The sequence below is a fragment of the Coregonus lavaretus genome, assembly GCF_964263955.1.
Source record: "Coregonus lavaretus genome assembly, chromosome: 26".
Taxonomy (NCBI): Eukaryota; Metazoa; Chordata; class Actinopteri; order Salmoniformes; family Salmonidae; genus Coregonus; species Coregonus lavaretus.
Window position 1 is genome coordinate 7,012,850 of NC_140013.1, and position 25,325 is coordinate 7,038,174.

The 25,325-nt window shown below is 42.9% G+C and overlaps 2 protein-coding genes across 5 annotated transcripts; one reads left to right on the forward strand and one right to left on the reverse strand.

Annotated features, from left to right (window-relative positions):
* Positions 1 to 2,981: 2,981 nt before the first annotated feature.
* LOC311101858 (transcription factor RelB-like) lies at positions 2,982 to 10,656 on the forward strand. Of its 4 annotated transcripts, none has more exons than XM_084143073.1 (10): positions 2,982 to 3,310; positions 4,081 to 4,268; positions 5,928 to 6,260; positions 7,008 to 7,174; positions 7,377 to 7,468; positions 7,598 to 7,729; positions 7,911 to 8,015; positions 8,193 to 8,408; positions 8,501 to 8,572; positions 8,765 to 10,656. In XM_084143073.1, the coding sequence occupies exons 2-10, from the start codon at positions 4,095 to 4,097 to the stop codon at positions 9,262 to 9,264; spliced, it is 1,791 nt and encodes a 596-aa protein (XP_083999199.1). In that variant the 5' UTR covers positions 2,982 to 3,310; positions 4,081 to 4,094; the 3' UTR covers positions 9,265 to 10,656. The 4 variants fall into 4 exon arrangements, with proteins under 4 accessions (XP_083999199.1, XP_083999200.1, XP_083999198.1 ...); XM_084143074.1 differs by lacking the exon at positions 2,982 to 3,310 and adding an exon at positions 3,757 to 3,831; XM_084143072.1 differs by lacking the exon at positions 2,982 to 3,310 and having other exon boundaries at positions 3,882 to 4,268.
* Positions 10,657 to 20,565: 9,909 nt separating this feature from the next.
* Positions 20,566 to 22,658, reverse strand: mrpl28 (mitochondrial ribosomal protein L28). The gene is made up of 6 exons (XM_084143283.1): positions 22,567 to 22,658; positions 21,904 to 22,222; positions 21,634 to 21,786; positions 21,362 to 21,496; positions 21,066 to 21,152; positions 20,566 to 20,909 (listed from the first exon to the last, which is right to left on the reverse strand). Exons 2-6 carry the CDS (start codon positions 22,189 to 22,191, stop codon positions 20,814 to 20,816), a joined length of 759 nt encoding a protein of 252 aa, XP_083999409.1. The 5' UTR covers positions 22,192 to 22,222; positions 22,567 to 22,658; the 3' UTR covers positions 20,566 to 20,813.
* Positions 22,659 to 25,325: the final 2,667 nt, after the last annotated feature.

Genomic DNA, 25,325 nt, shown 5'->3' on the forward strand with positions numbered 1-25,325 from the left:
AGGGCCCTATCAAGTCCTATTAGATCAATCTGGGTGCATGTCACACACTGCAAAAAGGTAAACCCAGTTACACCTGATGAACAAACACAGAGTTAGGAGAAAGATCCGATCATCCACTATGGTTCGGGGGTTGCCTCCTTAACGAAGATTCCCTTACCCTGTCTGATCATCCCTGTGTGAGTTTGGTAGAAGGTAAAGTAATGGGTTGGCGTCTGACATGTTCTCAGGGCAAGGGTGGGGATTCACAGGTCTCCTGACGGTAGGTAGCTGTCTGATTGTGGGGGCCATATTCCTAACACACTCAAACCCTTCTGATCAGCCAAAAGTAGTAGTTAACCTAAAACAAGTTGATAGAATAATACCGGAGCACAGTCTATGAAGGCATAGGAGACAGCTAGACGTAGGGAAAGGGGAAGATTAAGGACTTTAGGGGAGGACATCACTATATGTGTGTCGCCGTGTACATCCTGGGACTATGTAGTTGCTCATATCGAGAGCGTGGGGGATATGTAAATCTCCATATACAGTTTGGGGACAGGTGTAGTGTTGTGAGGGTAGGGAATTACCAGAAATGGCAGTGCGACCCATAGAAGGGTAGGTACTGTCTGAAAGTCTGAAGTACGCAAAAACAGGTTTATCCCCATGCAAACCACCTGGGAATGTGGTGAAAGAGTCTTGTAGTAACTTGAACTATCAGTATCCACCGATAACAAACTTATTCCGACCTAGGTTGCCTACGTTTGAAGTCTCAGGGGATTCTAATCGTTTTTCTAGGACTAGTAAGATAGGATACAGAGTAGGGCATCTTAGCTCTGCTCCTACACAGAGAATATCACAACTGAAAGAGAACATGACTAATCTCTCCTATTTGTTGCAGACAGAGGATTGTAGGACCCAAAACCAGGCCTGTGCTGACATCTGATGGTTGTGTGGTGATAACTGATTGTGAACTCAACTACATATGTAAACAATCAAACGTGTCAGAGACTGGTGAGTTGTCAAATAGAAAGTAGGACCTCCTCCTGGGATCCTTTGATGAAAGGATCCTGTGATGGGATAGGAGTACCTCGAGAGGTTACAGAACAATTCAAAGCTAGGAATCAGACCGCAGTTGAGTTTGAATCAAGTATTTTTTGTTGGTCAACAATTAATAAAGACGTAGATTGGATAAATTATATTTACTATAACCAGCAAAGATGTATAAACCACACTTGTGATGCAATAAAGGGATTAGATGAGCAGAAAGCGGCAACTATCTTAATGACAAAGCAGAATAGAATAGCGTTAGATATGCTTTTGGCTGAGAGGGGCGGAGTTTGTGTTCTGTTTGGATCTATGTGCTGTATTTTCATCCTCAAACAATATAGCACCGGACGGGTCAGTGACAAAAGAGCTTCATGGGAGTAACTACACTGACAAACAAACTGGCTGAGAGATCTGATATTGATAGCTCCATAAACGGTTGGTTTGATAACATATTTGATAAATGGAAAACTATTGTTGTAACTATTCTGGGTGAAGTTATAGCTTCTATGGGTATACTTGTTCTTTGTGGATGTTGTCTTATTTCCTGTGTCTGAGGTTTGGTGAGAAAGGAGATGGAGAAGGTGATTTCCACAGATGGTGAGATAAGGCCCAATCCTGGACTCCAACCTAGGAATGGAGGATATGACCTACCAGGCTTGGTGGAGTGACACTAGAGGGTGTCTAAAGGGGGCCAAAATATACTTCTCTGTTTGTGTTTTATGTTTTAATAGTCTTATGTTTTGTGTTCTATTAATCCTGTGTTTTATGCTTTATTAATCAAGTTAACCATGTGAATGTTTGTCTTTTCTTATGTGATGGTTTGAAGTTCCTTGGTGACTGGTAACAATTTGCAAGTGGGGTGTAGATGAACTGAGGTTTTGCATTTTTAGTAACAATATGGCCTATTAATAAAAGTGTGATTTTTTGTTTGTTTTGTATTATAATGAATGAAGATCTGTGTTTTCTTATTTTTGAATCACACCTTATGTGGTGTGAAAAGGGGGACTATTAGGGATTTATTATTCTTCTAAACTGATAGGATGACTAACTTAGAAATAATGCATTCTTGACTGGGCTAATGTAGGCTGTGACACCTGGCAAGGCTGTGATTGATGTGAAGGTCTGTTTTAGTGTGTATAATAAGATAAGGATTGTGTCTTCAAATACAAGACTATAATGGTTCATTGTGATCTATGAGTCTTCCTTTGACATGGGAATGATGTCTAAGGGAGCTGGCTCTTCTCACTATGACAGGTTGTTATGATAATCTTGTGTCTGCCTGGAGTGTGTAACAAATGGCGCCGAGGAGATGAGAGCAACCACTGCATCAACGGATTGGCTGAGATAGTGTAAACCACGCTCAAGTCTTTACTCTAATTGGCCAGCAGAGAAGTGGGAAACTTCCTCTGTATAGTATTTGGGTATTGTTTTCTGGAGCAATGTGTTAGTTCTCTGGAATGTCCTGCGAGGCATATCAGAGAGCCCGTATATACGAAACATCATATTTACCATTGAAGGTTTTTGCATTAATTAAAATAACTAGTATACCTTAGAAGTCGTGTTGACCTCTTTTGTTCCTGATACCAGATTTGAATTGACGCGACTTTGACACTAGTCATTTAAATAGGTATAGGCTAGGTCTACTCACTAAAATCTGGATGTATGATTGTAATTAAACTTTGTCATGGTTTGGTTCCCCCGGTAGGCATACATCTAATTTCAGATATTTTAAGACTATTTAATCCATTTTAGAATAAGGCTGTAACGTAACAAAATGTGGAAAAAGTCAAGGGGTCTGAATACTTTCCGAATGCGCTGTAATTGATGTTATCTGAAGTTTGTTCATGGCTACGGCCAGCAAAACACTGCCCCTGGGGGTTTCCCAAGCCGTGATGTAAGGGGATTTCCACCCAAATAAACAGCTAGTCAAATCCATCCAACAACTGCGGAACTAAACGCTCAATCGAACAGGGCGCATGTGAGGCAACTCATTTTACCCATAACATATTCACGAGCTCATCGCTTACTCGAGAGGTAGACTTTGTATGCTTTTTAAAAACGAAAGGCCAATTGAAGCATATCGAAGAACGAGAGCGAATAGTGAGGAGAATATTTGATTGCAGAAGCCTACCATGGCCACGAAATGATCGGTCAGGGGAAATAGGACAGAATTGTTTTTGTCTCGTTTTTTTATTTTTATAACTAGAACAAGCTTTTGACCTCCAGGACAAACAGCGTAACCTGCCATGAGAAACATGAGTGTTGAAAACGGCACTTCAAGTAAGTGACTTTTCTTTTACATAAACTAAATCTGAGTTATGCATCTACGGTGTCAGATCTGTGTTGTCCCACGACATTAACAATGGCATGGACAGTAGCATAATTTCCATACATTATTTATCCACATAATAATGTAAACGCATTGTCACGGGTCTGTGGCAAAAAGGGGACTGACTGCAGGGACCCAGACAAGTGATGCTACAGTCTAAACGGCACACACTTCTATGCTATTCAATTGGCAGTTTGTGTTGTATTTCTGTCTTCCCCAGCGTGACTGACAGTTGAGTAGAAGGGCCAACGCCCATTTCTGAGATGTTACACTAGTCTTAGGCGCTAGTCTTAGGCTCCCTTTTAAACCTATACTATTACATTGTAATACATATACTTACCCGTTATACTTTTATAATATTACAATCATTGTCATAAATGTATATAGTCTTACCTGTTAAACTTTTACATTGTCAAAGTAATAATTCATGAGTTAACTAACTTTCTTCCCGCTTTGTACACCAGCAGTCGAGTTGGGTGAGTAGGCAATTTATTATTAATGTATATTTTTGTAAATTTTTTTTATAGCTAGTAGTCCTATGCATCATGCTCATGGTTTAATGTAGCTGGTACTGTACACATACAGACAAAGATCACACTCAGATGGCCTACACACCAGCTCAATGTTTGCAGTCCCCATCAGCATGTTTGCAGTGCCCATCAACATGTTTGCAGTCCCCATCAGCATGTTTGCAGTCTCCTCATCCCACTCCCTCTACTTTTTAGACATCATTCAGGAGATGATCTCTGCAGACAGAGGATTTCCCTGTCATGCCCCGTCTGGTTTCTGCCTCCCTGGACCTCCTCATCCCCCTGTAGACCCTGACCACCAGGCCCAGAACCACAGGGTCATGCCCAGGCAGACCCCCTCCTCGACGCCCCCAGTACTGGTGCCAAGGGGCACGACCTCCAGGGTGAGTACCAGGCCTTTCGGGATCTAATCCAAAAATATATTCAGCCACTCTTGGAGGAAAATGTATGTTCAATAAACTATAAACTACTACAAGCGAGAGTTTTTGTTAGGCCATTGATTCATAGAGTTCAATAGAAAAACAGAGGTTGACTTGTAGTTATTGTGTAGTGGTTAGTTAGTGATTTGTTATGTTTCTGCAGCCACTCGGTTACTCTTTATGGTCGCATCAGTTCACACTGTCAATGCTTGGTATCTCAGTTTGTTGTAATAGCTGGGAGATAAAGTCATGTAAACAGCTAATGGGTTGATCTGAGGTCTTATCAGGGATGTGTGCTATCGCTTCCTCATGGGCTAGTGGTGGGAACCAAGGCAGACAGACACACCTCAGGGCTAAGTGAAACTCAACTACTTACTGTTTCCATGGATAAGGAATGTGCACAACGGCGCATAGCGTGGTGACTCGATTCACTGGTTCTTTGACTTCTAAAGCGGCCTTGATTACCTTGTTGTTAGCCTTGGGTTGCTGTTCTCTAATAGTCTGGAACTCAGTGAGACAATTGTGGTCGGTATGTCTGTGAGTCAAAGTGGTGCCTTCGAATAGACTGTGAGCTGAGTTGACACACCCCTGTCTGCATGTTGTGGCCTCTTGTGGGGGAGGTGGCAGAAAAGGAGAGAGAGCGTAATCTGATTCCTACTTTCGTTTTGAGTTCCCTTCCTTCCGGCACCCAACCCTTTCAGGGTGGAAGTTCACATTCTGAGGCTTTTCTGCTTTTCTAATTGGTCGATCTGCTGTAGATCATGTAAACTTCCTGTTTCCTGAGCATGCTCCTCCCGGCTCGATCCTAGCTGCTTTTGTGTAGAGGCTTTAAGGCATGCCCATACTATCATGCTTACACAGACATACACACCGCCTGGAGACGCTACTTTGAAGTGGAGCACAATGATCTCACACGCACCTCTTTTTGTTCATACAGCCTTATCTACTTATGTCGGTTTGTTTAGACAGACTTGAGTTGTAGGGCGGCTTGTAATAACAAAGGGAAAAGGTGATCCCTTAAGTCAGTCAGCTTGTTTTTCTTTGTTCCAGTTTGTTTTTGGTGAATCGTTTTTCCTGTTGCTGGTCTCTAGGGATTCTTCAAACGGGCTATTTATTAGAAGGTATGTGGTTGAACTTGGAGAGTGAAGGGCAAGGTGTGTGTGAGAGAAATTGCTTCTGTCTATAATGACCACAGGCCGTTTTTTAATTTATATAAGTATACTACTTTGACTTATACAAGAACCCAGGAAAAATGGGCAGACACCGAGAGAGCTAGAGAGATGGAGGCATGAAGGATGAAAAACAGTCGCCTGAGAGGGTGGAAGAGAGACGGAAGTATAGAGGGGTTAACCAAAAACGGAAGAGGTGCTCTCTAGTTTAACGGTTGAGTGGGGGGCATGGCAACAAAATGTGTCAAATGAGGACATAGAAAGTGGTGTACTGAGAGAGAATATGTAGATAAACGATAGCAATGCAGGGTATCTTTGAAAACGCCCTCACCATTTTACTCTCAGTACCATCATGATGTTGTTTTGGATACAAAGTTAACTGTTTGTTGTCTGCTGTGTTCTTGACATAGATTTTTAAACATGGCCACTGACTTTAAATGATGTCTCTCTGCAGGCGCCCTGCTTCTTCCCTCAGCCCCAGCACCCCTCTATCACCAGAGATATGGCAGCAGCTGACCCCACTCGTGGGGTTTCCCATTCGGGCTCAAACCGACGAGGACGGGGGTCCTCTGGTTCAGGGACTTCCAGGGGGCCAGAGGGTCCCTCTCGACAGGCCCAGACAGACACTGATCCGCTGGAGCAGATCCTGGAGAGGCCCACCTTGGCTGTGGTGGAGCAGCCCAAGGAGAGAGGCATGAGGTTCCGCTATGAGTGTGAGGGCCGCTCGGCTGGGAGCATCCTAGGGGCCTCCAGTGGGGACTCCAACAAGACCCTGCCTGCTATAGAGGTACCCAATATATCCAAATTGTATTTGCCTTTATTTGAAGTTGATTGGAAACACTTTAATTTACACCAACAATTTAGCAAAGTTGCAGTTAACACCCATACTCTTGTGCTAACTTACATCTTTCATCATGACCACTCAGTCAGAACCTTGGTTAGAATATTTGTTTACTGCAAATTGTGTCCCCAATGTCATCCCTAACCTGCACTGGATTTGTATGTTTGTGTGGGAAGTGGAAGGGGGTTAACGGAATGTACCATCTATCCCAGAAAAAAGGTGTTTCCCCCTTGTTGGTTTGGCTGCCCTCAACATGTAGAGCCTTGCAAGTGTAAGGAGCAGGGTCCGAGGAGAAGGGGGGAAGGGGGAGGAAATGAATGTAACTGAAATAGAAAGTACCCCACAAATCCACATCTTTGTGTGGTTCAAACTAAGGGGATTTACCCCCCCTTAAACACTGTTAATTCACACCCACATACTAAAATTCAGACCGCATCTCTCTAAGATTAACACTTCCAGACAAGTGCGAAGTTTGACATTTGAAAGGGAGTGGCACTGAATACGTTTCGGTTATTCACCTCGCATTTATTCCGTTTTAATCATGCTCTCACTTGTGTTGGAGGAAGGAAGACGGTTTGATTGATGCATGTAGTATCTCTCTCCTCCTCCTCTTTCTTTGTCCCTCTCCCCACTTTCTCTCCCCATTTCTTTCTCTTCTTCACATTCTTTCCCCCTCTCTCCTCCCTCTTTCAGCTCCAGGGTCCCATTCAGCACATAAAGAAGGTGATGGTCACTGTTTCCTTGGTGACCAAAGACTACCCGTACCGCCCACACCCCCACTGCCTTGTGGGTAAAGACTGTGCTGATGGTACCGGAATCTGTGTCATCTGCTTTAACCCCCACAGCAACCGACGTCACAGGTACCCCTCTCTTTCTCTCCTCTATTAATCACTCTCTTTTCTTAATTTTCTCCCTTTGTCCACCAGAGGCCCATATCCTCTTTCTTTTTCATTCATCATTCACCGTTTTGTGTGTGCTTTGCCAGGAAAGTGCACTGGGTTAGTGTAAACATGTCTGTTTTTAATGGTTGGTAACCGACCATGTTTTGTGTGCATCTTGCAGTTTCGCTAACCTGGGCATCCAGTGTGTAAGGCGGAAGGAGCTGGATGCCTCACTAGAGAAGAGACGGAATCAGAAGATCGACCCCTTTAAAAGTGAGTAGAGCCCTGACACGCACATTAAGCACACATAGAACTTACCCAATTGCACAAATCCAATATTATTGTACAATAAAGTTGTATTGTCATTAGCGGTAGGGTAATATTCTCTCCTCTGTCCCCCAGCGGGCAACTCTAAAAGCATCGAGGACATGGACATGAACGTGGTGCGGCTGTGTTTCCAGTGTGAGCTGGAGTGGGCGGATGGAAAGAGGGACTTCCTGAACCCCATAGTGTCCAACCCCGTCTATGACAAGAGTAAGACCACCCCCCTCCCTCCCTACCAAACATCCTCCTGAAGCTGACACTACCACCTATACATGACTGCTTTTACATAGTCCTCAAACGTGATACGAACCAGTACAGTAAAACCACAGCTATGTAAATGTACTTCCTTCCTGAACGATCCGGCAGGTGCTCAGTGTGTGTGTGTTTACAGAGGCGACTACCACATCTGAGTTGAAGATCAACCGTCTGAACATTGTAAAAGGGCCATGCACCGGCAAGACTGAGATCTACATGCTCTGCGACAAAGTCCAGAAAGGTGAGATGCAGCCAGACCCCAAGTTGTAATATACAAAGGGGAAGTAAAATCCTGTTAAAACAACTAAATGGAAGTGATACATGATGTGTAATGACACCTCTCAGGAAATACACTGTTGAAGTCAAACAGCTTGGAGGACTATACAAGCTGATTGGTGTGTGTGTGTTGCCCACTCAGACGACATAGAGATCATCTTCAAGCGGGGGTCTTGGGAGGCCAAGGCGGAGTTTGCCCAGACGGACGTCCACCGGCAGATCGCTATCGTGTTCAAGACCCCGTCCTACCAGGAACAGGACGTGGGGGAGGAAGTGGAAGTAAAAGTCTTCCTGCGTCGTCTCTCTGACCACATGGACAGTGACCCCGTCACGTTTACCTACCAGCCCGACAACACAGGTTGATACAACTTCTGAATGTTATAAATGATATCATAATGCTGTGTTATAACATGTTATGTGATATTTTCTCTGTTTTGATGCCGTGTTCAGATCCATATGAAGTGAAACGGAAGAGGAAGATCAAGACGGACATCAGCTTCACAGAGAGATCCTGTGTGGCAGGTGAGGATTGGCCTCGGCTCTCTCTCTCTTTCCAGCCTAAACCTCTGCTACCTATTGCAGAACAGAAAGTAAAAACGAAAGTGAAAGAGAGAACAATGAAGGATGCTTACGCAGCACCCTCTCAAAAACACATGACCGCACATCTGAGTGTCAATAAGGGGATCTAACGCAAGTCCTTTCTACCTCCCACAGCTCAGAATGTGGCTGCAGAATCCTCCACCTCCCAGCCATTCGAGCCGTTCACCTTCACCCCAGCAGAGAGCCGGCTGGTCCCAGAGGAGTTGCATCCTCCTGCCCAGTCTGGGGCCTCCACCATGGAGGAGATCCACTACAGTGACCCCCAGGAGGACAACTTCTTCAACGAGCGCATGAGCCCAGAGGACATGAGTGTTCTCTCTCTACTTCTGGAGCCCCTGTTCTATGACCCTGCCCTCCTTAACTTTGGCCCGGGGCTCAACTCCAACTTCGCCCCAGGCGGCATGGACATGAACTTTAACCTCAACCAGGGTGGGTCTGGGCAGGACTTGGGCTACTATAACGACCTGCAGTTCAACCAGCTAGTCAACGATAATCAGGCCTCTCTGATGGAGCTCCCCTCACTGTCACTCCCCGGCTCCGCCCCTCAGGACCAGGGCCAGTGTGATAACGAGGGGTGTGATTTGGTCCAGTTGAAGACAGAGGGGGACCTATGAGGGCAAAACATACCCCCTTAATACTGAATGTGGCTTGAACGTAGCCCCTGAACTTTAAGGGGCTTTTGTTGTGTTGCTCCTCAAACCAGAAGTTTAGGGTGTGTAGGGACCTAACTCTGTACCCTGTGACAGTCCTCTCACCCAAACAAAGTACAGTATGAGTTTGGCCACACTGGTAATAGCAGTAGCTGAGGCACCTTGTACCCTAATGGTGTGGTTACCCCTTACCCCATAGGCCTCGCTGGACGAGGCTATAATCCAGACCCCCGTCCCCCCTTCCCACACACGACCACTACCAGACCCTAAAAGGATACATTTCAAAATGTCTGCCCAGACCCAAGCCTTTGAGTGTACTGTGTTGCCTTCACCATGCTGCTAACGTTAGCCTAAGGCTAATAGCCGTGATCAGCACAGCACTCACAGATGACATGTAGCTTTAGTGCCTCCAGGGGGACCAGAGTGATACTGGTGGAGGCAAGTTTCCCTTCCACTAGGCTAGCCATGGATGTTAAAAACGGTTCCTACCTACCCATTGTCAATACTACCTGTGGTGATTAGGGAACCATGCAGTGCTCTGACCAAGTACAAAATGGACACTCAAACTCAACTCTTGTCAACCTTGTCAGTTTTCCTTGTCAGGCTCCGTCCTTGTGGTTGAGGTAGACTTCCACAAGGACCTGCAGGAAATCCCTGAATTGAAGATTCAACTGAAGGAAATCATAACTAAGGGCTCAGTTCAATCCGTATCGCGGATGTTCAGCACTATTGCGCGATTGAAAATTAAAGGTAATTTCCGATTGAGCTGACATATGCACCGTTTACCATGAATGCAGTCTTTGCTAATGCGGCATCATTGCCTTAAAATTTGTATCACGTTGTAGCGTTGATCTTCCACACTACAGATTGAATCGAGCCCTAAGCATTTAACTGTTGGTGCAAGACAACCTGAAAACTACCCCTCTGTGGAGAAATTGTTAAGTGAAAGGGACAATCTGCAAATGCTGTTTATTTTTCACTTTCCATATGTGATATATTCTTTGTTGTATAGTCAAAGTTATTGTGTGTTGACTGGTATCTGTAGTTTTTCAATGTTGACATCAGTTTTAACCTCTGGCTCACTTGTTGACTCTGTTCATTGTAATAACCAATATCCATCCATGTACAGTAGAAACGGCCTTAGTCCAATGCGCTGTCCATCTGTCGTTCCTAGTGTCTACCTTTGTCTTGTTGCTGTAAGTGCTACTCAGTTAAACATGTCCAGTGTATGTTCAGATTCTTAACAGATTCACAGCTTCTTTGTATACTGTATGCCAGACCTCACCCTTCACACTGTAGCGTTTTGATTGTTGTCATTAGTATTTCAAAAATAAAATGATTGCAAGTCTTCATCTTAAACTCTGGTCACATCAAGTGCGTTTTGTTGTTGGTTGAATAGGCTATTTCATATTTATGACATGATAGGTTTTTACTCAATTTAAAAAGCAAACTGTCCAATGACAGAAAGGAGAGAGAAAGAGAGGGGGCTGTGGGAGAACAGGGTGCGTCTGCCTCCTGGGTCCATCATTGTGTTCAGCCTCAGCTGCTTTAAATGCTGACATTTTTTTGGGACATTTTTTAAATGCCATCCTACTTTTAGCTGCCAGCTTTTGTTGCGGGTCAGTCCAGCCCACTCATACTCCTAACGCCTCACTAACATTTACTCCAAAAATAACGTGACTTCCCCTAACCTCACCCACACAACATGCCCTGCTTGTACCTGACTTGACTGTTGTGACTTGAGAATTATTGTAAAACACAAATATATTATTTGTATTGTATGTAACTGGTGTTTTACCTAATGTAAAAGCAGAAATGCTCTTATATTAGCTCTTATCTTCCCCTTTCTGGGGAAGATGTCAATGTATTTATGGCTTTTTACCTGATGAGCTTACATCACTGCATCACTCATTCTCCCATACAGCTTGTGTGTAGCGCCGCTGAAACCTGTTCTCGTTTTATTTTTAAGCATTTCTATTTGGATGTGTTCAGTTTTTGCTGAGTCAGAGGAGCATTATGGGAAGTTATAAGCCCACTGTAAAATCCCAATCGGCAGCAGTTCAAGCTTTCACCCAGGTTATGTTTATTAGGCACAAACAGTAACAATGTTTTCAAATATTTTTACAGGAGAGGTTTAGGTGTATGCTCCTTTTTTATGCCTACTGAACGCAACCCAGTGAAAGGCTACTATATGGCAGCAGACATTTCACTAGAGGCACAAATCACGCCACCCTTATCTGCTGAACGGCACAAACCTGAACGGATCTCTCTTTACAGGTCCATGGTGAACAATATGATGACGTACGTTTGTTTAATAAGCTCAATAATAACATAGCAGTTGAATATCCCAGTTAAAAGGTGTCACTTTGTTCCTCCTGTAGACTTACAGGGCCAGTCTGAGCAGTTGTATCTCACAATGTGCTTTTCACTGTTGACCAACACTGGAAAAAGCGTGACATAAAGCCACAGGGAAACTCCACACTGGGCTCACAGCCAAAAGTTTCATTACCATATGTACACACAGTTAGTCACACCCTGATGAGTATTAGCAGTAACTCTATATACATCACATACTTGACTATAGTACATTTCATACTTGACTAAAGTACACACACTCGCATTAATGGCTTTATTTCTATAGTGTTATATTCTAAATAAACAGAGTAAAAACTCACGGACTACTTGTAAAGCTCAAACCAAGTTTATTCACCCACTGGGTCACACAGCTGCATAAGACAAAGACGTTCCCACCAGCACAAGTATTTATACCCCACTTTAGGCGGAGCGGAGTCTCCTCCTTTTCTCTAAACATTAGATATTTGTTGCTAGGCAGGAAGTTAAGTGATATGGGTAATAAACTGTTCCTTCTCCCTTCATGTGACTTGATCTGACCTGACCTCCCTAGCACCCAACATCTCCAATGACATCCTATGTTCTGCTACAGTCGGTACCTGTGGATAATACTTTCCTGTGCTTAGGTTAGGTCACATCGCTAATCCCAAGGCCGATCTACAACCCACCCCTTTGTGACCACCCTCGTTACAGTGTAAACTTTGGGTCCCAACGGTTGATAAGCAGCCACCTTCTGACACTTTCCGTTTACCGTCACTCAGTCCTAATCTTCTGGGAGATGTGTTACGTATTTGCTGGCTGTTATGAATGGGGGAGATATTAGTGGCGTTGGAAGCGTATCCAACCTTACAAAACTCTGAGTCACATGCTTCTTAATCACACTCTTCAGGATGTGATGCTATTATTATAGCAAACTTCCCTCAGATATCATCTAACCCATAACACATTAGTAACTACTGCTACTCAAATAGTCAATTTACAAAAATAGGCCTACTGTACATGCTCAAGTTATTCCTGCTTTGGTCTGAATTCACTTAAAAATTAGCTCAGCAGCTTTAGAAAAGAATTTGCATACTTGGTCAGAAATTAACTTTGGGATTTTGAAACACGTAAACTTCCCATGAATTCATGCAGAAGAGCTTTTCCAAGTATACAGATTAGTCATAAGAAAGCATAGACATGAGGTTACCTTGTAGTGAGTGTGACCTGCACCTACCCTCTCAGTGGGGTTATTCCCTATAGTATAAGGACAATGGTGGGAAGACAAAGGGAGTGACCGAATACAAAGCATTGGCAGCTAATAAGGGACTTGGATATAGAAATTCCCCATCTGTAAAAATGCTGATTAAGGGAGTTGAAATGTCCTATGTGTGGCCATTCAACAATCCCCCTATCTCCTCCTCAAACCATTGATAGATCTTCCTCACACATTACTTACTGCATGTTCTGCAAATGTGTTTGAATGCAAATGAGAATGTGTGACATAACAAAGTCAACGTCTAACCTTTCCTCTCTCCACCTTTTCTGGTGTTAAAACATAACCTACGTGTGTGAGACAATTTGAATCTTTGTGACATGTTATTCAATATTTTTGTAGAATATATAGAAGGAATTAAAACTAAATTCTCCTAAATGTGGAACGATTAGATCATTTAAATAATGTTGAAGGATGAAACTTAATTACTGTATAACAGAATTACAGGAGTGAAGTTTGCTATAAGGATGAGCGACGATGAGGCCTGGTAGTGGTAAAGACTAAGACGGTTTCCTTTGCACTCCATCTTAGCAGACTCTTTACTGCTCCCTAGTGGTTTCGGACAGGGTTGGGGAGTAACGGATTACATGTAATCAGGTAAATGTAATCTGATTACAAACAACTGTAATCGGTTAGGTTATCGGCAAAAATATTGTAATCAGATTACATATACTTTTGGAAAAACTAGATTACTTTTACATTCCAAAATGATGTTTGCAGAAAAAATACACTGACACCTTTATTTTTTCTCAATGACATTCAATTCAGCATTAAAAAGACGCGCAAATTTGTTCCACCTGAGCGAGTCTGACCACAAGTCATAGACCACTATGATGGATCCTTTTTGTCTTCTTCTAATGCCGCTTAAGGGGAAAGTAATCCAAAAGTAACTATCCAAAAGTAACTGACAGTAATCCGATTACGTTACTGAGTTTAGGTAATCCAAAAGTGACGTAACTGATTACAATTTTGGACAGGTAACTAATAACAAACAGATTACATTTAGAAAGTAACTTACCCAACCCTGGTTTGGAATCACTGAATGTTGATGGCCCTACACAGTGGGACTTTGCAGATGTAATTTATCATGTGCCACATGAACACAACCAGTCACAACGGCTGCATCTACACAGGCAGCCCAATTCTGATCTTTTGCCCAGTTATTGGCAAAATAACTGATCTGATTGTTTAAAAGACCAATTAGTGGCAAAATATCAGAAATGGGCTGCCTGTGTAAATGCAGTCTAAGGTGTTGCTGTGGTTTAGAGATGGCCTACATAGATGTTTCTCTGGGGATCCAAGGGAATTCTGGCCTGGTAGGCTGACTTCTGAATTTAGCTGATAGTGTTGTCACCTCATAAACCACAATGGTTACAATAGAGGGAAAATGTGAATGCAAAATGACTCAACTTTCATAATGAACAGTCCCTCTAAAACAAGTAGACCAAACACCAGGAACAAAATTGAGTTGCCTTTTTTTGCCCTCAGAACAGCCTCAATTCGTCTGGGAATGGACTCTGCAAGGTGTCGAAAGCGTTCCACAGTGATGTTGGCCCATTTTCACTCCAATGCTTCCCACAGTTGTGTCAAATTGGCTGGATGTCCTTTGGGTGGTGGATCATTCTTGATACACACAGGAAACTGTTGAGCGTGAAAAACTCAGCAGTGTTGCAGTTCTTGACACAACCTACTACCATACCCCATTCAAAGGCACTTACATCTTTTGTCTTGCCCACTCACCCTCTGAATGGCACACATACACAATCCATGTCTCAATGGTCTCAAGGCTTAAATATCCTTCTTTAACCTGTCTCCTCCCCTTCATCTACACTGATTGAAGTGGATTTAACAAGTGACATCAATAAGGGATCATAGCTTTCACGTGGATTCAGCTGGTCAGTCTGTGTCAAGGCCCCGTGTAGCATAGTTGGTAGAGCATGGCGCGTGCAACGGCAGGGTTGTGGGTTCGATTCCCACGGGGGGCCAGTATGAAGAAAAATAAAGTTGCTCTGGATAAGAACGTCTGCTAAATGACTAAAATGTAAATGAAAGAGCAAGTGTCCTTTATGTTTTGTACAGTGGCTTGCGAAAGTATTCACCCCCCTTGGCATTTTTCCTATTTTGTTGCCTTACAACCTGGAATTAAAATGAATTTTTTGGGGGTTTGTATCATTTGATTTACACAACATGCCTACCACTTTGAAGATGCAAAATCTTTTTTATTGTGAAACAAACAAGAAATAAGACAAGAAAACAGAAAACTTGAGCGTGCATAAAAATTCAAGTCAATACTTTGTAGAGCCACCTTTTGCAGCAATTATAGCTGCAAATCTCTTGGGGTATGTCTCTATAAGCTTGGCACATCTAGCCACTGGGATTTTGCCCATTCTTCAAGGCAAAACTGCTCCAGTTCCTTCAAGTTGGATGGGTTCCGCTGGTGTACAGCAATCTTTATGTCATACCACAGATTCTCAATTGGATTGAGGTCTGGGCTTTGACTAGGCCATTCCAAGACATTTAAATGTTTCCCCTTAAACCACTCGAGTGTTGCTTTAGCAGTATGCTTAGGGTTATTGTCCTGCTGGATGGTGAATGAACCTCTGTCCCAGTCTCAACTCTCTGGAAGACTGAAACAGGTTTCCCTCAAGAATTTCCCTGTATTTAGCGCCATCCATCATTCCTTCAATTCTGACCAGTTTCCCAGTCCCTGCTGATGAAAGACATCCCCACAGCATGATGCTGCCACCACCATGCTTCACTGTGGGGATGGTGTTCTCGGGGTGATGAGAGGTGTTGGGTTTGCGCCAGACATAGCGTTTTCCTTGATGGCCAAAAAGCTCAATTTTAGTCTCATCTGACCAGAGTACCTTCTTCCATATGTTTGGGGAGTCACCCACATGCCTTTTGGCAAACACTAAATGTGTTTGCTTATTTCTTTTCTTTAAGCAATGGATTTTTTCTGGCCACTCTGCCATAAAGCCCAGCTCTGTGGAGTGAACAGCTTAAAGTGGTCCTATGGACAGATACTCCAATCTCCGCTGTGGAGCTTTGCATCTCCTTCAGGGTCATCTTTGGTCTCTTTGTTGCCTCTCTGATTAATGCCCTCCTTGCCTGGTCCATGAGTTTTGGTGGGCGGCCCTCTCTTGGCAGGTTTGTTGTGGTGCCATATTCTTTCCATTTTTTAATAATGGATTTAATGGTGCTCTGTGGGATGTTCAAAGTTTCTGATATTTTTTTATAACCCAACCCTGATCATTACTTCTCCACAACTTTGTCCCTGACCTGTTTGGAGAGCTCCTTGGTCTTCATGGTGCCGCTTGCTTGGTGGTGCCCCTTGCTTAGTGGTGTTGCAGACTCTGGGGCCTTTCAGAACAGGTGTATCTATACTGAGATCATTTGACACTTAGATTGCACACAGGTGGACATTATTTAACTAATTATGTGACTTCTGAAGGTAATTGTTTGCACCAGATCTTATTTAGGGGCTTCATAGCAAAGGGGGTGAATACATATGCACGCACCAATTTTCCGTTTTCAAACAAGTCATTTTTTAAATTTCACTTCACCAATTTGGACTATTTTGTGTACGTCCATTACATGAAATCCAAATAAAAATATTTAAATTACAGGTTGTAATGCAACAAAATAGGAAAAACACCAAGGAGGATGAATACTTTTGCAAGGCACTATATACTTAGTGTATGTAATCTCCTGTTGACTGTTTGATTTCAACCCAGAATAAGTTTACCAAGTAAAACTAGAAATCTATAAACCTCCCCCACTGACCCACTTGTCAGTAATTGACATAATGGAAACACATATGCATACAATCATAAGGGAATGGAACAAAGCACTCAATTCGCACATCTCGTCAAGTTCAAAGTAGTTGAGAAGCTCTCAAGTCACAATGATCAGGTCATGTCACATGTCCATATTGAAATCTATAGTATACTACACTGTCATTCCGTTCACTATCTTTGCAATCAAATCAAATAATTAAAGACACTGACCATACAGCAAAGGCATATTCCCTGAATGATGATCCACACATAGTATATTTCACTGTTTAATGCTAAGTTTGCATACTGTTCATTCCCATCGAAGGCTCTGCCAGTGTAATGGCAGGTTTAAAAAAATTATGGGCCTATGGGGAAAATGAGTGCCATCATACATTAGATTTACAGTAAGGGTAATTCCAGTCTTTGGCATGCAACATCGCCTATCCTTATAAGGATATGTGGTCCTCTGTAGCTCAATTGGTAGAGCATGGCGCTTGTAACGCCAGGGTAGTGGGTTCGATCCCCGGGACCACCCATACGTAAAAGAGTATGCACGCGTGACTGTAAGTCGCTTTGGATAAAAGCGTCTGCTAAATGGCATATTATATTATACTAACCTGTGGACAGGTAATTGTTGAGAACTCCTTCTTTGTTGCTAGGTTACTACACCCATGGGAGTCCCCAAACTAACAGGGACTCCCCGCCCTACAAGTGTCTTAACCACACACCATTTGGTAACGGAAACAGTTACAGCGGTGCTGAAGGACTCAAAAGCGAAAGCCACAAAAAAAACACTGTTTACTGAAGAGCCAAGCAGCTTCTTTTTCAGTAATATCATTGTGTACCATATAAGGGAATTAATAGACAAGTGTGTATGTGGTCTTTGTTACGTTTAAGTGAGTTAAGGGGTGTGTGGTGTAAATAAGGCGAAGTCCATCTTGCCTTATTGTCCTTGTAATCTCCCAAAAAGCAAAAACCGACAGTAGGACATTACACAGCAGTGTTATATTCAAAATCTAATGAGAAAACGTAAGCTTATTTGTTTAAGACTCAATTATTGTAGGCTATTGCCTACAGATCCTTGCAACATGGGGCCGTGCATTATCATGCTGAAACATGAGGTGATGGCAGCGGATGAATGGCACGACAATGGGCCTCAGGATCTCGTCATGGTATCTCTGTGCATTCAAATTGCCATCGATAAAATGCAATTGTGTTCGTTGTCTGTAGCTTATGCCAGCCTATACCATAACCCCACAGCCACCATGGGGCACTCTGTTCACATCATCAAACCGCTCTCCCACACAACGCCATACACGCTGTCTGCCATCTGCCAGGTACAGTTGAATCTGGGATCCATCCATGAAGAGCACACTTCTCCAGCGTGCCAGTGGCCATCGAAGGTGAGCATTTGCCGACTGAAGTCGGTTACGACACCAAATTGCGGTCAGGTCAAGACCCTGGTGAGGACGACGAGCAGATGAGCTTCCCTGAGACAGTTTCTGACAGTTTGTGCAGAAATTCTTCTATTGTGCAAACCCACAGTTTAATCAGCTGTCCGGGTGGCTGGTCTCAGACGATCCCTCAGGTGAAGAAGCCGGATGTGGAGGTCCAGAGCTGGAATGCTTACGCATGGTCTGCGGTTGTGAAGACGGTTGGACATACTGACAAATTCTCTAAAACGACATTGAAGGCGGCTTATGGTAGAGAAACGAACATTCAATTCTCTGGCAACAGCTCTGGTGGACATTCCTGCAGTCAGCATGCCAATTGCACGCTCCCTCAAAACTTAGTCATCTGGGGCATTGTGTTGTGTGACAAAACTGCACATTTTAGTGGCCTTTTATTGTCCCCAGCACAAGGTGCACCTGTGTAATGCTGTTTAATCAGCTGTGTAATGCTGTTTAATCAGCTTTTTGATATGCCTCACCTGTCAGGTGGAAGGATTATTTTGACAAAGGAGAAATGCTGACTAAAAGGGATGTAAACAATTTTTGCACAAAATGAGAGAAATAAGCTTTTTGTGCATATGGAACATTTCTGGGATCTTTTATTTCAGCTCATGAAACATGGGACCAACACTTTACATGTTGCATTCATATTTTTGTTCAGTGTATATTTGTGTGCTCATGAACGAGTATTACAACTCCGCCTGGAAAAAGCCCTCCACCTTATGGTAACAATAACACCCTCATTTGCTGTATGATTTGGAGATTTTGGAACTGGTCCCTGGCAGTCTCTAAAAGAAAGTGCAATGTGATCACATTTCTGTAGAGGTGTGGGCAGAATGTTTTAATCTTTTGAAGTTACTTTTTCAAACCAAATGTATGTCGCCTATAGCGAGTGTCAAACACTGTCCGCATTTTCTGCAATATTGATTGTCTATTCAAACAATTTTAAAGTAAATGCTATAGCCCACATTTCTATGCAAAATATGAATTATTGTTTGTTTGTTTATCAACCTGAGTGTGTTTCTATCTCCTGCGTTAGTATAGACTCTGAGATTAAATAGGCTATGATGTCGCTCTCCTATCTTACAACAATACCGTCAAATATTTTAAATAGGGCCAACTGGTCTATTTACTTTGGAGCAGGCTTGGCCATTGAATGAGCGATAGATAAATGGCAGCCTAATATTTGGGTCGTTCCACCAATTCGGTGCCTTTTGATTTCACCTAATTTTAACATTTTGTCATAAAGAGCACGTTCAACTTAATAAAAACATGACTATACTAAGTGCCAAATAAAGTAACACGGTTGACGATTTCTTCTTAAATCAGCCATAAATCCCCTTGTGACAGGGGAAATGGAAGCTTGTTGAGTGCAACAAGGAGTGGCAATTGAATGCAAGCTTCACAAAACCTTTGTGTGCTCGACCCGCTGTTTTCCAGCACAAAATGGCCAAACCAGCTCACCCGCTTTTACACTCTGATTTGACTAATTGATGTTCAACGTTTCTTTTGCAAAAAATATTTTTAAGGAATAGTTTCATCATATTAAAAAGCAAGTACAGTTAACCTTTACGGGATCGGTGTCCCGTATATGGGACGGTTGAGCTAACATGCGCTAATGTGATTAGCATGACTGTTGTAAGTAACAGCAAACTTTCCAGGACATAGACATGTCTTATATGGGCAGAAAGCTTAAATTCTTGTTAATCTAACCGCACTGTCCAATTTACAGTAGCTATTAGAGTGAAAAAATACCATGCTATTGTTTGAGGAATGCACAACAAAAAACGTATCACGGCAACTGGTTTGATACATTCACCTCTGAAGGTAAATGATGTACTTACGTTCAGTAATCTTGCTCTGATTTGTCATCCTAAGGGTCTCAGAGATAAAATGTAGCATAGTTTTGTTTGATAAAATAAATTTTTATTTCAAATGTAGGAACTGGGTTCTACAGTTTGGACCCCTGCCGTCTCTGGCTCCACACCCACCCCGCCCGGCCATCTAGATGTGTGAAAGTTAGTGTATAAGCTAATGATCCATCATGTATGCCATTCCTGGGAGTGTGTAAACTCATAAAAATGATATGGTAATACAAAATGTATGTTCGAAATGTGTCTTCTGCATATGGTCTGAGCTGTACGTGCGATACGCACACTTTCCCGTGAATTTCCAAATGTATCAATACCAACCTTTGCAGGAAAACTGCAACATGCAAGGTTTAGAGTACTTTTTGGTGCACACGGACCTTTGATAAATGACGCTCCTGGCTGTTTTCTATTGTTCTTAAATTATGATACTGAAAAACTGGTAAACACTTCCATCTAGAGGATAAACTGGAGTATGACAGTCTAGATTAGGAATCAAGCGCGCAGTACTGTGCAACTAACCACAACACTAACTTTAAGAAATTGTCAATCAAAACAGATTAAGAAATGTGAATATTTTATTCCTTAGACAAATGATATAGCACTGACCAAGGAAAGCCTCACTATCAAACAGAGGAATGGGGAATATTTAAATGGTAACAACCCAGATGGAGATAGGTCCAAATCAGCTGCTGAAAAATAGAACCTGAATAAATAAGTGTCTTTAAATGGGACCAAGTAACCACCAAGTGTCCCCAAGTGTCACCGTCAACAGGAAGTGACCTCAGTGCTCCTAAGGAAATGGCCCTTACTTCTTCTCCACCAGCTGTGGTTCAGAGAGTTTCTGGACGACCAGCTCCTTCACCAGGTTCTCCACACAGCGCTTGAACAGAGGCTCCGGCTCCTGGGACACAAAAGAATAGAGTCCAGTCAGAGAGAGTATGGGTCAGAGCAGATACAATAAAAAAAAATCTGTCCATATCGACCGTGCATGTTTACTCTGGCAGGGTGATTACTGAGTGACACCATATGTTCCATGTGACTGAAACGATGCAGTTACCTTGTGCTCCAGTTGTCTCTGTTTCTCCACGGCCTCATCCACACTCAGGCCAACCCACTCAGCCTCCTCTGCAGGGATTTCAAACTGCTGCTGGGGGCAAGGGAAGAAGAGCGAGGACAGAAGGAGAGGGAGAGAGATAATGTAATGAGATCTTTTAACTATCTACAAAATTTGTGCAGCACTTTCACTGACTTTATGAACTGCTGCATCATCTCCTATAGCAACATGATGAAAGCTCAAGACAAAAGTGTGTTGGTACCTCAAACACGTCATGGCCCAAAACATAACGAACCCACCTTGTACTTGGTGTAGATCTTCTCCCTCTTGGCAGGGTCCTCTGGGTAGAGCTGGGTGTCTTTAAAGGCCAGCCTCAAGAGCATGGCCCGCCTCAGGTCCATTCCTAGCTTGGAGTTCAGGTCCTCCTTTGGTGTCTGGAAGAGAATCAATCAAGTCATTGGATGATGAAACCCATGTTAAGTGTCATCTTCTCAAAACACTGCACGTTGGAGAATGTACATATATTCACCCACTATAGCTAAAGATGATAACATGCTGCCTCCTCTCTCACCCTCAGGATGTAGAAGTCCAAGCCGTAGGCGGCATCGATGAGGTCTAGGGTGCGAGCCGTGACGGTGATGGTGAACTTGTGGTTGAGGATCTCACTGTGCAGCTCTCTGGTGAACAGCTGTGGCTTCCAGACTCTTTCCAGCCTGTTGGATAGCTGAAGAGAGAGACAATGTTAGGATACATGCTCAGATATAGAATAAAGTGTGTCTGTGAATACAGGGAACAAAAAAAAATGCTCATGATGTTCATTAATGCCCTACATAGTACTCACTTTGTCATTGTTGGCATATCTGAAGCCTGATATCCATCCCTCGCCTCCCCATAGACCGTCCTGGGACTCTGGGGGGTAGTAGATGGGGATGGGGACGTCTTGTACCCGCTCCTTGTGCCCTGTTTTAGGGTTGGCCCTGTACTTGACTCCCAGGGCCTTCCAGTGGACCGGGGTGGGCTGCGTGGTCTCCTCCAGAGAGCGGAGGTAGTGTTTAGGGAGGCGGGCATAGATCCCCTGCTTCAGTTTTAGGGCTTCCCAGATCTTTGGGGGGTACTTGTGGAGAGGCATGGTCACTGGGCTGGTGTTGACACACGCCTAGCTGGGGAAACATAAAAATAACATAGGGCAAAGAACAGTCATATTTACAGTTCCTTTATTCCTTCATTAAAGGAATCTCGAAGCATTTAAATGTGCTTGTGTTAAACTCATTGTTAGACAACAGCAAGGTAAGGTAAAATAGCTATATCAATATGAATATTGAAAAGTCTGTATAGCTAGCTAGCTATGTTGCTGCTGGGTTGTCTGGCAGTCAACCGCGAACAATACCGCACGTTGGGATCACTAAACTAGCTAGCTGGATAAGACAGCAATGAAGCTATTTATAATATAATTCCAAAATTGTTGACAAATACTAGTTTCTACACAGCTGAAACAGCAATTTACCTTTGAATTGGATAAGCGACAAATTACACCATAAGATGCAGCTTATTTCTCTCCACGTTACTTCATAATCAAGGACATGCACACATTTCCGTAGAAGATGGTGCCACCCACTCCAACAAGAAGATTGATTGGTTAAAAAAAAAGACGCTGAAGTGGTGATTGGTTTATCAGGCTTGCCAGTCATTATGTACATCCGGTCTGGTTCGTTGAAGGATGTGTAACATTTGGGCCGCGGCGCGGCGCGCGCAGCACCTGACTTTTGAGTGACCGGGCATCTCTTTTTTTTTTTTCATCATCAATTCCCAAAGGTATCAGAAAGCATGACCATGTTGAAATAAAATACAAGAGCAGACGGCTAGCTTCAACAAAGGTAGTTATTTACTTCGAAGAGCATTATTCCAAACGTTTTGTTGTTGTTGTGTAGTATATCTATTAGCGAACTATTATGATTATTGTAAGGAATCAAAGTCCATTCATTTCAATTTCTTGAAATTACGCCCGAAAGGTGGAATTGAACCACTCTGCCGCTAAGCAGCTACAGGTTTGAAGCCTGCACCTCGGACCACCGAGGCTCATCCGGGCATTCTATAGAGAATATCCAGTGAGAATTTATACCTGACAGTGTGCATAAGTGTTTCAGTCTCGGTGACCAGATTTAGTGGTGAAAGCAACCATACTATTTAGTATAAGGAATGTAACCATTTGCTCCAATGAAAATAGCAAGCTTTTTAGTGACTCTATAATGAAAGAAACACAGATATTAAACGAAGTTTGTTGTTAAGGGAGGGCTTTTCGAAATAATGCAAAAACCTAAGATTTGGTTGGCTGGTTGATAACAAAAGGGGTGGAGTTTTTACAGCGTGCACCCAGAGTCACCATCAAATAATGTTGCAGGACTTTGGTTTTCTCATTTGTGGGTTCATTCATTTCAGACATGTTTTGCGCACAAAGGAAGCAGAATGTCTTTGGTGAAAATTATTTTATTCCAGCACTTTTGGTGAAGATAGACACACAACTGTATAAAAGCAATCCATATGATATATCAGGATCATGCATGTAGATTAATATATACTAAAACAGGGGTTCCCAAACTGTTTTGGCCCGCCACGACCCCATTTTGATATCTGAAAATTCTTAACCAATGTTTACTCTTTTATTTGGGGCTATGGCAGTCAATTGAAAAACATTTTAACAGTATTGAAAAACATTTTAACAGTATTTCTGATTGTCTTCTCAACTCACCATCACATACTTTTAATGTGGCTATGACAGACAATTGCAATTTAGTCTGACATAATGTCTCTTATCTCACCACCACTAATGAGATGGGTGTGCTTGATGCATGTCCCGTTGGAGCATCTTATGCCGCGTTCAAAACTACTGGGAATTCGGAACTGGGAATTCGGAAATCTCTGACTTCCAACTCCAGCCCATTCAAAACAACTGGGAACTTGGGGAAAAACGAGCTCCGACTGGGAAAAATCGTTTTGAACGTCATCCAACTCTGAATTCCAACTTGGAAAGTCGGAGCTCTAGAAAGAGGCCCGACTTCCCAAGTTGGAATTCAGAGTTGGATGACGTTCAAAATGATTCAAAACGTATTTTCCTAGTCGGAGCTCATTCTTTTCAGAGTTCCCAGTTGTCTTGAACTCACTGAAGTCTGTTCCCAGTTCCAACTTCCAGTTGTTTTGAACGCAGCAGAAGTCAATCTGGATTGACAGCATGGACAATCTATTCCAATTTTTATGGCCCATGGTGTTGAATGTTGATCCTTTTAAGCTTGGAAAAGAGACCCTTAAACCCAGACTTGGACCACACACCCACTCCACTGAATAGCAGGCTAGTGATTGCTTTACAACACTTGCAGTTAGCCACTGATTCCTTCCAAACCACTCATTGTTGAATTTGAGATTTCCAACTTGTTGTGTAATGTTTTATCTATAAAATTATTATACAGTGAGGGGAAAAAAGTATTTGATCCCCTGCTGATTTTGTACGTTTGCCCACTGACAAAGAAATTATCAGTCTATCATTTCAATGGTAGGTTTATTTGAACAGTGAGAGACAGAATAACAACAACAAAATCCAGAAACGCATGTCAAAAATGTTATAAATTGATTTGCATTTTAATGTGGGAGATAAGTATTTGACCCCCTCTCAATCAGAAAGATTTCTGGCTCCCAGGTGTCTTTTATACAGGTAACGAGCTGAGATTAGGAGCACTCTCTTTAAGAGTGTGCTCCTAATCTCAGCTCGTTACCTGTATAAAAGACACATGTCCACAGAAGCAATCAATCAATCAGATTCCAATCTCTCCACCATGGCCAAGACCAAAGAGCTCTCCAAGGATGTCAGGGACAAGATTGTAGACCAACACAAGGCTGGAATGGGTTACAAGACCATCGCCAAGCAGCTTGGTGAGAAGGTGACAACAGTTGGTGCGATTATTCGCAAATGGAAGAAACACAAAAGACTGTCAATCTCCCTCGGCCTGGGGCTCCATGCAAGATCTCACCTCGTGGAGTTGCAATGATCATGAGAACGGTGAGGAATCAGCCCAGAACTACATGGGAGGATCTTGTCAATGATCTCAAGGCAGCTGGGACCATAGTCACCAAGAAAACAATTGACAACACACTACGCCGTGAAGGACTGAAATCCTGCAGCGCCCGCAAGGTCCCCCTGCTCAAGAAAGCACATATACATGCCCGTCTGAAGTTTGCCAATGAACATCTGAATGATTCAGAGGAGAACTGGGT

Bases quoted from the DNA above. Each gene is read 5' to 3' on its own strand.
- LOC311101858 (XM_084143072.1), top strand. From the start codon at position 3,978: ATGTTTGCAGTCCCCATCAGCATGTTTGCAGTGCCCATCAACATGTTT. The intron at 8,409-8,500 runs GTTGATACAACT...TGCCGTGTTCAG, and splicing joins CTACCAGCCCGACAACACAG to ATCCATATGAAGTGAAACGG. The intron at 8,573-8,764 runs GTGAGGATTGGC...TACCTCCCACAG, and splicing joins AGAGAGATCCTGTGTGGCAG to CTCAGAATGTGGCTGCAGAA.
- mrpl28 (XM_084143283.1), bottom strand. From the start codon at position 22,191: ATGCCTCTCCACAAGTACCCCCCAAAGATCTGGGAAGCCCTAAAACTG. The intron at 21,787-21,903 runs GTGAGTACTATG...CTCTCTCTTCAG, and splicing joins GATATGCCAACAATGACAAA to CTATCCAACAGGCTGGAAAG. The intron at 21,497-21,633 runs GTGAGAGAGGAG...ATTCTCTTCCAG, and splicing joins TGGACTTCTACATCCTGAGG to ACACCAAAGGAGGACCTGAA.